General features: G+C 47.5%; 2 protein-coding genes and 1 long non-coding RNA gene across 5 annotated transcripts in view; 2 read left to right on the forward strand and 1 right to left on the reverse strand.

Moving 5' to 3' along the window:
- The window catches only part of LOC149453185 (uncharacterized), a 199,431-nt gene that overhangs the window by 40,185 nt on the left and 144,151 nt on the right, over window positions 1-15,095 (forward strand). The window lies entirely within an intron of this gene.
- LOC149453190 (uncharacterized) lies at window positions 378-1,408 on the forward strand. The gene is made up of 2 exons (XR_016314718.1): window positions 378-666; window positions 1,065-1,408. It is a non-coding gene; the product is annotated as an uncharacterized LOC149453190 (long non-coding RNA).
- On the reverse strand, window positions 1,033-13,726 carry LOC149453191 (uncharacterized). The gene is made up of 7 exons (XM_089688282.1): window positions 13,666-13,726; window positions 10,043-10,206; window positions 7,593-7,730; window positions 7,383-7,506; window positions 6,682-7,265; window positions 6,460-6,586; window positions 1,033-6,377 (listed from the first exon to the last, which is right to left on the reverse strand). Exons 2-7 carry the CDS (start codon window positions 10,127-10,129, stop codon window positions 5,083-5,085), a joined length of 2,355 nt encoding a protein of 784 aa, XP_089544408.1. The 5' UTR covers window positions 10,130-10,206; window positions 13,666-13,726; the 3' UTR covers window positions 1,033-5,082.

Below are 15,095 nucleotides of genomic sequence, written 5' to 3' on the forward strand. Positions count from 1 at the left end.
TGTGTTGGTTAGATTTTCATGTACAGCAATGTGCTGCTTTGTAATCGTATCGTCTTTACTGTTTATACGTTTACTAGTGTTTATTTTAATATATGTTTTTTAATTATATTTTAATGTGTTCTTCATCATCATCATAATAATAATATTATTATTTTTATTATTTAATGTTTTATTTTAATTATTTTATATTCGTTATTTATTATTAACATTTGCTATTATTTATGTTTATTATCATTTAGTTTTTGCTATTATTTTAAGTAATATATTTATTTAACATTCCTCTCCTTATTTATGTGTTTATTTTAATGTACTATTATCATTATTATTAACATTATGTATTTATATAATCTTATTTCATTTGCATAATATTGTTTTTATTAAAAATATTTATCTATGTATTTTTTTATTATATTGTCTATTAACTCTCAGCACAGGGATAGTGGGAACCCCTCATAATGGCCAGCAGGGATGGTGAGAACCCCTCATCATGGATACAGCAGGGATGGTGAGAACCCCTCATAATGGAAAGCAGGGATGGTGAGAACCCCTCATCATGGATACAGCAAGGATGGTGGGAACCCTTCATCATGGATACAGCAGGAATGGTGGAAACCCCTCATAATGGACAGCAGGGATGTTAGGAACCCCTCATAATTGGGACAGCAGGTATGGTGGGAACCCATCATAAAGGACAGCAGGGATGGTGGGAACCCCTCATAATGGACAGCAGGGATGGTGGGAACCCCTCATAATTGGGACAGCAGGGATGGTGGGAACCCCTCATAATGGGGACAGCAGGGATGGTGGGAACCCCTCATAATGGGGACGGCAGGAATGGTGGGAACCCCTCATAATGGACAACAGGCATGGTGGGAACCCCTCACAATGGACACAGCAGGGATGGTGGGAACCCCTCTTGGTGGGGATAGCAGGGACGGTGGGAACCCCTCACAATGGACATGTTATGAATACACACTTATATTTTTTAAAGGTTAAACTCCACCCCCTCAAAAAAACACCAGACTCCTCCTGTTGTTGGTTTCACAGGATCTCTTTAATTCCAGCTCCTTGTAGGATCCGGCAGACATGAAGACGGAAGACACAGAAGATCCCTAAAGCTGAAACTGATATCGGTGATAGACCCGCCTACAGAGGAAAGCCCTGCCTCTGCCCCGCCTCCATTTCCCCTCCCGACACACAAAATGACGGACAGACACAATAAAATCCAGGCAGTTTCCGCACCTCACTGGGATCGGGCGGTTTAGTCGGGTTCCATTTTTTATGGGTTCTCACTCTCGTGTCTCGTCTGCTTTTCCTCTCTCTAGCTGAAACGTCCCGAAGGAGCTGTACACAGGAGGGAGGGGGAGGAGTCACAAGAGTACAGAGCAGGGAGGGGGAGGAGTCACAGGGGAATAATTTCTTCTTGAGTTATTGAGCTCTGTAAGCAAGGTTGAAGTCCTCTGCCATCGTCCTGGTCTCTCCGGAGGCCGGGTCTCCAACCTCAACATCTACATCCTCAGACTCCATGGTCTTGCCGTGATATAGGAGAGGAAAGGGGGCTATTCCAGGAATGTCCAATGAGGGACAATATTACAGTGACCCCACCCCCAACACATTTCCTCTATCCCACCTGTAGACATAGGACCCACCTGGTGGGTGTCACCGGGTCCAGAGGAAGGAGACCAGTGATGGATGTTTGGTGATTTTCCCTGGCCTACAAGGACCTGGAAGCCATGAGGATTTGGGTCCAGCAGACCCCCGATGTCTCCTTGAGGAAGACCTGTCACAGTATAGATGCCTTCACCATTGGAGGAGCCTAGACATGGAAGACCACCAACAGTCCTTGAAAGCTGATTTCGGGGCTGGAGAAGAAAGCCACCCTTTTAGTGGGGCCCCCTCCACACAGCAAGGGCCAAATGTTGGGTTTCCTCCCAACCAAGCCAAGTTTTGGGACTTTCATGGAGAAGATTGTCCTCATGAACACCAAACCTCTGCAAGGTGACCTGTTGGGGTCCTTGAGGACTGAGGTTTGGAATCCCAGGTCTAGGGGGATGACTTAGCTCAGTCCTTACTCCCACCCCGGCGGCTGGTGTCATCCTCAAGCTCTTGGGGATGTGGGCGGGCCCCTATCGTCCTCACACACAATACAGGTCTATGGCTCCTAATGACATCAGCAGCTGCAGTTGGGTGGGGGGCGGAGAGGGTTCAGGAACTTGGGGGGGGGGCAGAGAGGGTTCAAGAACTGGTTTTACAAAGAAAAGGAAGCCTGGGTGAGCGAGGAATGAGGTCATTAATCTACACATTTCCTGCTTCCCTAGACCGGGGGTCTCTGTTTGTCACACTTTAGGGTGGGCTGACTGTGGCCAGTGGAAGAAAGGAATGCCATAGGCTTGGTGATCAGTGGGAGTGAGAAAAAATGACAACATTGGTGTCAGTGGGAGGAATAGTGCCCCATCATTGGTGTCAGTGGGAGGAATAGTGCCCCATCATTGGTGTCAGTGGGAGGAATAGTGCCCCATCATTGGTGTCAGTGGGAGGAGTAGTGGCCCATCATTGGTGTCAGTGGGAGGAATAGTGCCTCATCATTGGTGTCAGTAGGAGGAATAATTACCCATCACTGGTGTTAGTGGGAGGAATAGTGCCCCATCAGTGGTGTCAGTGGGAAGAATAATTCCCCATCATTGGTGTCAGTGGGAGGAATAATTCCCCATCATTGGTGTCAGTGGGAGGAATAGTGCCTCACCATTGGTGTCAGTGGGAGGAGTAATTCCCCATCATTGGTATCCGTGGGAGGAATAGTGCCTCACCATTGGTGTCAGTGGGAGGAATAGTGCCCCATCATTGATGTTAGTGGAAGGAATAGTGCCCCATCGGGAGGAAAATGCTCCACTATTGGTATCAGTGGACCGAATAGTGCCCCATCATTGGTATCAGTGGGAGGAATAGTGCCCCATCATTGGTGTCAGTGGGAGGAATAGTGCCCTATCATTGGTGTCAGTAGGAGGAATAGTGCTCCATCATTGGTGTCAGTGGGAGGAATGGTGCCCCATCATTGGTGTCAGTGGACCGAATAGTGCCCCATCATTGGTGTCAGTGGGAGGAATAGTGCCCATCATTGGTGTCAGTGGGAGGAATAGCACCCCAACATTGGTGTCAGTGGGAGGAATAGCACCCCATCGTTGGTGTCAGTGGGAGGAATAGCGCCCCATCATTGGTGTCAGTGGGAGGAATAGTGCTCCATTGGAGGAATAATGCCTCTAGGGCAAGATAAAGGCAAGCAAAAGGCCACATCTGGCCCCGGGGCCGCAGTCTGGAGCCCTCCCCAGCTCAGAGTTCAGCTTTGGAAGGTGGCAGTTGGGGGGGGGGTGCGGAAACTGCCCTATCGGTCATAAATGGCCCCCTACCATCCTGATGAGGGTTACAATGCCCCCGGTGCCTCCTGCCCAGCGTTTCCCACCTCCTGGCAGAGTCGACAGATGCAAATGCTAGCTCAGCTTTTTGGAAGATGCTCAGGACTTTAAGAGGTCTACATTTGTGGGGCGAATGTCCCAAGGGTTCGCCCAGCCTGTCCAAATTCCTGTATTGTTTCTAATGTGATTACTTCCTATGATCGCCAGCTCCATCTAGTGGCCAAGAGACAGTACAGTACTTTTTTTTCAAAATGTCAGGACCGGGATCTGAACCCACAACCTCTGCTGTAGAGCTGTTTGCTGAGCCACTTGAGATCATAGACCCTTGGACAAACTTTCTTTCTTGTTTCTCTTGAACCTTGAACTCTTGGCTTCAATAGGAAGCTCATAGGAGGAGCAATATCTCTGGACTTCCTGTTTGCTGGATTATTCTCCTACCCATACCTTGCTCCTTGAACGTTTCCTCCCATCAGCTTCCTCTTGAAGCCATGTCTCTGGACTTCCCGTTTGCCGAATTATTGTGCTCTTTCCCACCAATACCTTGCTCCTTTCCCTACCAGGTTGGTCACCTCCTGGTGGGGCGATCCTGAGAACCACAACCTGGTTCTGAAGCTCTGGTGAACACCGGTTAGAGCTTGGACCCTGCCCCTCGGGTGAGCTCGCCAGGATGACCTGCTTGTTGGCTTCTGCTGCTGGTCGGTGGGAGCCTCTCTACGGCTATAGCCACTGATCTCTAAGCATGACCTGTGACAAGTTCATTCACTAAAAAAAAATACGGCCTTTTGGCCACCTAGATGGAGCTGACGATCAAAGGAAATAATCACATTAAAGAAAATGCCATGAAAAATTGTGTCGGTAGATCTCTTAGCGTTCAGCAACGTATTGGCTAGTCGATGAATCACACATTTATTGCGCCCAACAGATGGCCAGCATGGGCCTAATGGAGGGATACAGACAAACGCTACGTAAGAAGACCTTCACATGACTCCAGGTAGTTTAAGGGTGCAAGTCAACATGGCGTCCAAGGAAAGCCTTTCTTGGATTCACAAACTTCTCTGTGTTGTGAGTTTGGAACTCCAGCACCTCTAGGCGGCTCAGCTGATGCCCCCCCAACCACTTGGAAATCTAGATCTGACTCTACAGCAGGTCCACAACTTCTCAGGTGGTCACCATGCTCAAGCCATGACGTTCCCCACAACGCCTCCATCACTTGGAAATCCAGATCTGACTCTACAGCAGGTCCAAGACTTCTCAGGTGGTCACCATACTCAAGCCATGACGTTCCCCACACCGCGTCCATCACTTGGAAATCCAGATCTAACTCTACAGCAGGTCCAAGACTTCTCAGGTGGTCACCATGCTCAAGCCACGACGTTCCCCACACCGCGTCCATTACTTGGAAATCCAGATCTGACTCTACAGCAGGTCCAAGACTTCTCAGGTGGTCACCATACTCAAGCCATGACGTTCCCCACACCGCGTCCATCACTTGGAAATCCAGATCTAACTCTACAGCAGGTCCAAGACTTCTCAGGTGGTCACCATGCTCAAGCCACGACATTCCCCACACCGCGTCCATTACTTGGAAATCCAGATCTGACTCTACAGCAGGTCCAAGACTTCTCAGGTGGTCACCATGCTCAAGCCATGACGTTCCCTGCACCATGTCCTATCACTGTTGTGAGTTCTCACGCTTTTGTCTGCTTTCCGATTCCCCATCCTGTCCCCCAGGACCCTCGGCCTCTTTGTGCTGCTGCGTGTGTTTGACGAGCTGTGTCTTCCTCTGGAACCGTTTCCCGCACTGCAAACAAGGGAAGGGCCGCTCACCCGTGTGCGTCCTCCGGTGCGCCACCAAGTCCGCGTGGCGGGAGAAGCACTTGCTGCACTCTGAGCACGAGTGAGGTTTCTCTCCCGTGTGGATCCTCATGTGGTTGACCAACGTCGGCTTGTGGCCGAAGCATTTGCCGCACACCGAGCAGGAGAAGGGCTTCTCTCCGGTGTGAGATCTTTGGTGAGCGATCAACTGGGACTCTACCGCATAGTTCTTCCCGCAGTAGGAGCACGTGTATGGCTTGGCCCCCACGTGGCCCCTCAGGTGCTGGACGAGCTGCGATTTGCCCCGAAAGCATTTCCCGCAGTGGCTGCAGGCATACGGCTTCACTCCCGTGTGGACTTTCCAGTGTTTGTTCAGCCCCGATTTACCTGAGAAACATTTCCCGCACTCCGAACAGGAATACGGCTTCTCTCCGGTGTGATACCTCTCGTGCGCGGTGAGCTGCGACCTGTCCACAAAACATTTCCCACAGTCCGGGCAAGAGAATGGGCGCTCCCCCGTGTGAGACCTCCGATGCCTCAGGAGGTGAGACTTTCGGGAAAAGCCTTTCCCGCACTCGAAGCAGGAGAAAGGGAATTCCCCAGAGTGGGTGAACTCGTGGGTCTGCAGGTCGGACTTCTTGGCGAAACCTCTGCCGCATTCAGAGCATTTGAACGGCCGGTCGCCGATGTGAGTGGTCTGGTGGACGTTGAGGTGAGTCCTACGCAAAAAGCGCTTCCCGCACACGAGGCACGGGAACGGCCGCTCCCCCGTGTGGACCTTTTGGTGGCCTCGAAGGGTGGACTTGGACGTGAAGCATTTGCTGCATTCGGAACAGGAAAACATCTCGTTGCCTCGATCTTGAGCTCTGGGTGCCGTGGCGTCCATTTGGCCGAGGGAGGCTTCCTCGGGATTAGAGGGATCTGCTATTCTGTAGGCGTTGTAAAGTCCCGGTTGGACATTCCGAGTCACAAATTCACGGCTTGGGTCCTTGGGATTGTAGGAATCTGGAGATCCGTCCCCCCTGTAAAGGCCCCTGTGGATGTTTGGGGTGATGGGATTTTCTGCTTGGGTGAAGTCACCATCTTCCATTTTACGATATGGTGGTAAGGAAAGACAATGATCCAGGGTGGTTTTGACGCTGTGTCCATACGCTAAACCAAAAATAAAGAGATCTCCGTTACTTCCCTACTCTGAAGTATCAAAATAAATAAGTATTTAGAGTTTATCGATTACCTGTCTCGAAATCCGAAGAAAAGTCCTCCTCTTTAATGGTTACTACCATCACTTCCTCCTCCGTAGACGGCTGATCGCCCATTTCTTCTTTTTTCTCTTTACCCTCAACTTTCATATCAAGACCAACCTGAAGCCACAAAATGACATCTTGTCTAGAAAATTGTAAGCTCCACACATCATTCCAATGATTCCAAGAGTTTGGCGACTCTCAGTCCCACCTACCTGATGATGGTGAGGGATGGTGTGGCCTTCTTGTGTGGAATCCCGGGAAGATAGAGGACGGGGAGATCTCTCTGGTGGGTTCCCATTACTGGATCCATCTACCTGATGATGGTGGGGGATGGTGTGACCTTCCTGTGTGGAATCCAGAGGACGGGGACATCTCTCTGGTGGGTTCCCATTACTGGATCCATCTACCTGATGATGGTGAGGGATGGCATGACCTTCCTGTGTGGAATACTGAGGACATTTCTCTGGTGGGTTCTCATGACTGGATCCATCCACCTGATGATGGTGAGAGAATGTGTGACCTTCCTGTGTGGAATCCCAGGAAGACAGAGGATGGGGACATCTCTCTGGTGGGTTCTTATGACTGGATCCATCTAACTGATGAGGGTGAGGGAATATGTGACCTTCCTGTGTGGAATCCCAGGAAGACAGAGGATGGGAACATCTCTCTGGTGGGTTTCCATGACTGGATCCATCTACCTGATGATGGTGAGGGATGGTGTGACCTTCCTGTGTGGAATCCCGGGAATACAGAGGACGGGGACATCTGTCTGGTGGGTTCCCATGACTGGATCCATCTGTAGGAAACACACACACTGACTGAATCCATTGTTTCTATGTGTTTATCAGATGATGGGGGATCTAGGTGGATCCTCCGTACTGCTCTCTCCTTTACAAAAAAAGTCTCCTCTTACCCGGTGATTTGAAGGGCAGCTGATTGTCCATCATGACGTCCTTGTAGAGGTCCTTGTGTCCTTCTAAATACTCCCACTCCTCCATTGAGAAATAGACAGTGACATCCTGACACCTTATAGGAACCTGACACACACAATGATACAGTCACCATCCAGACACATCCCTTGTCTGTTACTGGAGAATGTCCCAGAATTCCCGGCACCGCTCACCTCTCCTGTCAGCAGCTCCATCATTTTCTTGGTGGCTTCTAAGATCTTCCGCTTCTTGTGTTTCTCAGGAGTCAGGGAGTGAGTTGGAGGCACTGTGATGGTCATATGGTCACCAGACTTCTTCACAGCAGGGAAACTCTGTATGGAAACACAGATAGTGATGTCATTCGACTGGTGGTGTACATAGGGGGGTGCAGTTCACTCTTGGGGCGTTGGGCAACTAGACATTTTTTGGTTGCGTCGTACAATTCTACAGTGCCTGTGCTGTTTCCATGGCAATATCCCCTCTGCCTGCGAGACAGTGGCAGTTCAGAGATAAGGGGTGGCTCCAGTCAGGTGACACAGCTGGGAAAGCACTATCTCCTCATTCTAAACTGCCACTGCATATGGTAAGGGGGTCTGTAGAGGGGTAGGCTGGGAAGAGTCTTCTGTCCTGAGGGGCTTTACTGGGTGGGGATAAAGAGGGGGTGGTGTGGGGGGTTGTTACTGAAATGGTAGGCTGGAAAGGGGGGTCTGTACTGGTGGATTAGGGGCTGAGAGGGGGTCTGTACTGGAGGGTTAGGGCTGGAAAGGGGGGTTTGTACTGGGGGATTAGGGGCTGGAAGGGGGTCCGTACTGGTGGATTAGGGGCTGGGAGGGGGTTTGTACTGGGGGATTAGGTGCTGGGAGGGGGTCTGTACTGGAGGGTTAGGGGCTGAGAGGGGGTCTGTACTGGAGGGTTAGGGGCTGAGAGGGGGTCTGTACTGGAGGGCTAGGGGCAGAGAGGGGATCTGATCTGGGGGATTAGGATCTGTGAGGGGGTCTATACTGAGGGATTAAGGGCTGTACACTCCTGAGCCCTGCACTCTCTGCATTATGCACTCCTAAAACTGGCACTTTATGTGATACATGTGACGGGCGTGGCGTCAGACCCCAGCCCTTCTCACCAAACTCGTGACCGAAGCACTAGCCAATCTAAAACCACGTGCGTAACAATGCCACACCCAGCTGCACCCTGCACAACAATTTTCCAGCTAATGGACCACAGATCGATGTACCGGCAGCCTGAATGCGCTTGTTACTGGATCAGGTTAATTACGCAATTAACCCTTCACACTGCCACCACCTCCTTTTTATACAGAGAAAGAGGAATCTCAGCAATACACTAGGATGATTGGTTAATCGACAGTATACCTCTATCTCTACAGACCGGTTATACAGAGGGTTAAACACTCATAGTAGCGTTCTTTTTAGAGGCAGGGATTCGTAAATTGCAAGTAGGAGCTATAGAAACAATTCAACACTTTCAGAAAGTAAGATTTATTACCAAAAGGTTAAAAGGGTGCAGTACGAATATTTACAGAAAGAAGATGTAACCTATATATAAATATACAGAGCACAACAGCACAGTAAACAGATAACAGAAAGAAGTTTAGGTAAATAAGTACTTGCCAAATAAATGCCTGGGGTTAAGCAGTTTCAAGTTTGATGAGCTAAGAAGGGATTTCTGGTCTCGCACTCGGCTTTGTTGTTGCCGCGAGATTCTCCTTTGCTTTCTGTCTGATAGATGTTTTGTCAAGCACCGTCCTCACTTCTCTGACTGCTCACTTGTCTGACTCAAACACAAAAAAAAACCCTCTTCTTTTCTAAGACAAACTCAACTGGAATCTTCCTATTACGGCCAAGCCAATACCTTATTTGGCAAAAGAATTGTTAGGCAGGGCTCAGCATCCTACACTGCTTGCATTCCTGAGGGAGGGGAATGAGAAGATACCGTCTGCTCTTCTGTGCACACTTCCCCCTCTCAGGTGTTTGCATAGGAGTTTAAGAGAAATACCAAAATGTATAAGTTTGGGGTAGAATGGAGAACCGCACCTCTCCCTGTGGGCATGATTGTGATAATACATACTCCTGACCCCTGCATTGTGTACGTTACACCCCCCCAAGCCCTGCGCTCTCTACATTATGCACTCCTGACCCGCACTACATAAAATATGCATGTTGTACATTTCATATTCCTCACTACTGCCTTCTGTAGGCTGGAATTCATATGACCTACTCCTGACCACTGCACTCTGAGTACATAAATTCCTGACCCCTCAACACTGTTAATAAAATGACTGGCCCTGACTGCCCAATACGCTACATACACTACTGCATGTGACCTCCCAAAATCCTCCTGACCTCTCCGGTCAGGTCTGTGTTTTATTAATAGAGATGAGAGTGATGTCATGTGACCTCCCAGAATGCTCCACACCTCTCCGGTCAGGTCTGTGTTTTATTAATAGAGATGAGAGTGATGTCATGTGACCTCCCAGAATCCTCCTCTCCGGTCAGGTCTGTGTTTTATTAATAGAGATGAGAGTGATGCCATGTGACCTCCCAGAATCCTCCTCACCTCTCCAGTCAGGTCTGTGTTTTATTAATAGAGATGAGAGTGATGTCATGTGACCTCCCAGAATCCTCCTCACCTCTCCTGCCAGAAGGCAAATGACCTCCAGGGCAAGGTCAAATATCCTTTCCATTATGTGATGCTTTTCCGTCCTCTGTACCATCATTAGGTAACCAATGTAATAATTCTCCTACAAGTGGTTCCGCCCTCGGTTCCTTAAGCTGTGCTCACAGCTTAGCTGACCTAAAAAACCAGTGAGAAGCTGACTGTGTTAAAAAACAACAAGGTGCAATATCAAAATATATATATACACACATACACAGAAAGCATTAATGAACCATCATTGAGTAATTATCAGAAATTATGCTCCAACTTTAGTCTGGTGGTCTGTATGAGCTGAACAACCCAAGCGATGGACAGTAAAAAGCTAAAATAACCCTGTTGTATAAGATACGGAAGAACCCAGGGAATATAAAAAGCTTCAGAACTTAGGGAAATACAAATCTGGAGAACCCAGGAGATATAAAAAGCTGGAGAACCCAGGAGATATAATAGGCTGGAGAACCTAGAGATAAAAAAAACCTGGAAGAACCCAAGGGTACAGAAGAAGTTAAAGAACCCAGGGATAGAGGAAGATGAAGAACCCAGGAATATAAGAAGCTGAAGAACCTAAAAGTACAAAAGAAGCTGAAGAACCCAAAAGGTACAGAAGAAGCTGAAGACCTCAGAAGATATAAAAAGCAGAAGAACCCAGGGATACAAGAGGCTGCGAAAGCCAGGCCATATAAGAAGCAGAAGAACCCAGTGCATATAAAACACTGAAGAACCAAGGGGATATAAGAATATAAAGAAGAAGCTGAAGAACCCAAGGGCAAAGAAGAAGCTGAAGAACCCAAGGGTAAAGAAGTTGAATAACCCAAGGATATAGAAGAAGCTGAGGAACCCATGGGATAGAAGAAGAAGCTGAAGAACCTAAAGATATAGAAGAACCCAAGAATTTGAAGACCCCGGGGGACATAAGACATCGAAGAACCCAAGGGTATAGAATAAGCTGGAGTTGTCTCAGTCCAATTATCACTTTGAAGTAGACTGGCCCTTCAGTGTTTTCCTCAGTGCTATAAAGTAATGTTAGAGAATGTGGAGATCAGCATGAGGAGCCTCAGTTAAAGACATCTACCTAAATACTTACCTTCAGCACTGCTCTCAAATTTTTCCTTGCCCATTTCTGTGGCTGGAAGGACTACTCGTGGAGGCCCCCCAAGTGATCCAGATGACTACCAACTAGCTGAGTAGCGTGCATTCACTCATTTTTGAGACATAGAAGTATTTCCTGTTCTAGTCTCAGCCTACTTTGCCATATGTTAGCAGCAGCTGAACCCCAGTCCTTTAAAGGTTTCCCCAACCCCTGACTGGCAGCCACCTACCTGAATACTTACCTCTACCTCCAGTTCCCATGTTTTTCAATGCAGCCTTCACAGAAAAGTCTTGGTGGTATCCAGCAACTAATGCTCATGCCACTTGTCTGGTTGGTCCTCATCTTGATCACTGGGGGCTACCAGGAGTACCAAATAACCAATAAAATAGGCCAAGAGTAGCCCAAGTGCAGTGGGAGCTGGACGCTACCAGGACTTTATTTCTGCAAAGGCCATGCGGTACCAGTGAGGACCATGCAGTGAACAATGCCAGACAATGGTTAATGCCAGAGGGGGACAGATCAGGGAACGGAATACACTCAAATGAGAAGCAAAGAGAGCAGCTTGTAAGCCAGTACAGCACGATCGCTAGTCTGTTAGAGGGTACATTGACGTCATGAAGCAGACCCCGCCCAACACGTTTCATCACTCCATGGACATCAGAAGGGGAAGCACCCTGGTGGACTAGTGGTGGTGCTGTGCTCGCTTACAAACCGCTCTCTACTTTCTCATGTGAGTACATTTCTTTTATACACTACACTATGGGTCCTGCTCCTTTCTTCCTCTTATGTCCCTCAACAGTTGAACTGGATGGACTTTTGTCTTTTCTTAGCCAGACTAACTATGTAACACGCCATGAGATCAACTGATTGCAGAAGAAGTAGAGCGTATGTGACCCCACCTCCTCCAGCACCAACAAGGGATCCTCACGTGGGCACGAGTCATGTTTTGGTTTGCTATGGGGTACAGCTCATTGGTCCCACCCGCTGCGCCTCCCTATTGGCCTCTGTGACGGCTGTCCTGAGGACGGGGGAGGGGAGACATTGTATGTTGTACGATTATACAGAGAAAGAATAACCACATAGGGGGTATAAGAAGACAGGCAATAGACACACACAATGTATACCTATACAATACAATGCATACACATAGTACACCCATAAGATACATTGTATACACAATGCACACCTATAGAATACAATGTATATACATAGTACACCCATATGATACATTGTATACATAATGCACACCCACAGAATACAATGTATACCCATAGAATACAATACATATACATAGTACACCCATATGATACAATGTATACACAATGCACACCCATAGAATACAATGTATATGCATAGTACATCCATATGATACATTGTATACACACCTATAGAATATATAGTAGATACAATGTACACAGATAGAATACAATGTATATACAATGGGCACCCTATGATACAATGTATATACAACACACAAACCTAAAGAATACAATGTACACACATCTGATACAAATGTATACACACACACCTAAAGAATATAATGTATTTACAAGGTACACCCATATGATACAAATGTATACACACACCTCTAGAATACAATGTATACACAATACACACCTATAGAATACAATGTATACAAAATGTACACCCCCTATGATACAATGTATACACAACACACACCTAAAGAATACAATGTATACCCATATGATACAATGTACACCTATAGAATACAATGCATATACATAGTACACCCCTATGATACAATGTATACACAACGCACACCTATAGAATACAATGTATATACAATGTACACCCCATGACACATTGTATATACATAGTACACCCCTATGATTTATTGAATACACAACAAACACTTAAAGATTACAATGTAGATACAATGTACACCCATATAATACAATGTATACACATACACCCATATTATACATTGTATATACATAACATACACCCATATGATACATTGTATATACAATGCACACCTATAGAATACAATGTATACACAACGTACACCCATGTAATATATATATATATACACACACACACACATTGTACACACACACATTTAATACAGTGCACACCCATATTATACAATGTATATACATATAATAAAGTACACACCCAGAGAATAGAATATATTACAATGTATACACAATACACAGACATAAAATACAATGTATACACAATCTATAGATCTATAATACAATGTATACACAATATATAGATCTATAATACAATGTATACACAATATATACACACAGAAAAAAATGTATGCACAATATATACACACAGAATACAATGTATACACAATATACACACATAGAATACAATGTATACACAATCTATAGATCTATAATACAATGTATACACATATAATAGAGTGCACACCCACGTATGACACTATAACCCCACAGTACCCCGGCACACACTGGACCGCACACACCGGGTCACACAAACTGCACTCTCCACTATGGAGGGATACAAATACTGACCAGCAACTTCTCACCTCTCCATAAGAAGCCATTGCCCCTCCCCTGGGAGCGTCCCGCCCACTTCCGCCATGTGGCACGCAGACTCCTTCCGCCTTGTGCGTTTCAATGCCTCTGCTCCAGGAGGCGCCAAAATCCAGCATGGCCACCGGAGACGTTCGTAAACAGCACGCATGCTCCACCGGCGGCCATTTTGTTGTAGTCCACATATCTAAAGACTCATGGTGTTTCTCCTCAGGAGGGGATTGATTATGGGGAAGGCACAGAAGGGTTTCGCTGTAGAGGAAGCACAGTCACTGGGCATGGCATGTTTGTGGTGACCCTGTAGTGAGTAAAGAGGTGTTATGTTGTACAGGGGTCACCAAGTACCCCAAATCCCAGGATGAGGGCTGTGTAAGGAACACAGCAACCCCTGCCCCTCCCCTATCTGGAACCTCACTGCAGGTCACAGGGGCCCACGAATCATAACAAAACACGCAACAGCAATACCTTCCGTCCAGAGCTGTCCCCCGCAGTACTCCCTTTTTACCATAACATGTCCTCGGTCTTCATGGTTGAATGACACCCTGGGAACACTGAGAGGGTAATGTGAGTGCAGGGTGTCATGGCTCCACCCCTATGACCAATGTCCATCAATTCCATCCATTGTTCGACCATTCCAGCCTCCTGGGGATCACTCAGCTTTCCTCCTCTGACTGCAAAGAACCCTTCCATGTGATGGGAACCCTTCCCACTGGTCAGCTGGCTGTGCAGAGCCCATATCCTGCTCCCCCGGGTTACAGCACTCATTGTTTGGGAGTCAGGTGCCAACATTGGAGAGAACCAGAGCAAATCCACGAGATGGACATGGAGCTCCTGGAGGGAGTGGCTAAAAGGAACTTATGCTGTCCCTGGGGGAGTGGCTAATAGGAACGTATACAGTCCCTGGGGGAGTGGCTAATAGGAGCATATCCTGTTCCTTGGGGTGTGGCTAATAGGAACGTGTCATGTCCATAGGGGAGTGGCTAATAGGAATGTATCCTGTCCCCGAGGGAGTGGCCAATAGGAACGCATCCTGTCCCGGGGGTGTAGGCTAATAGGAGCATATCCTGTTTCTTGGGGTGTGGCTAATAGGAACGTATCATGTCTCTGGGGGAGTGGCTAATAGGAACATATACTGTCCCTGGGGGAGTGGCCTATAGGACCATATCCTGACCCTGGGGGAGTGGCTAATAGGAACATATCCTGTCTCTGGGGGAGTGGCTAATAAAAATGTATTCTGTCCCCGGGGGAGTGGCCAATAGGAACGTATCTTGTCCCTGGGGGGGTGGCTAATAGGAACATATCCTGTTCCTAGGGGAGTGGCTAATAGGAATGCATCCTGTCCTTGGGGGAGTGGCTTACAGGAAAATATCCTATCCCTGGGGGAGTGGCTTATATAACACCCTCCTATC

Source organism: Staurois parvus, unplaced genomic scaffold (genome assembly GCF_062004578.1).
Source record: "Staurois parvus isolate SC_StPar_1 unplaced genomic scaffold, SC_StPar_1.0 ptg000449l, whole genome shotgun sequence".
In the NCBI taxonomy this organism is placed as follows: Eukaryota; Metazoa; Chordata; class Amphibia; order Anura; family Ranidae; genus Staurois; species Staurois parvus.

What these genes read in the sequence shown, in the direction of transcription:
- LOC149453191 (XM_089688282.1), bottom strand. Translation starts at nt 10,129, where the DNA reads ATGATGGTACAGAGGACGGAAAAGCATCACATAATGGAAAGGATATTT. An exon ending in CCATCCCTCACCATCATCAG is followed by an intron (nt 6,587 to 6,681) that starts GTAGGTGGGACT and finishes TTGTGGCTTCAG; the next exon opens with GTTGGTCTTGATATGAAAGT. An exon ending in TTCTTCGGATTTCGAGACAG is followed by an intron (nt 6,378 to 6,459) that starts GTAATCGATAAA and finishes TTTTTGGTTTAG; the next exon opens with CGTATGGACACAGCGTCAAA.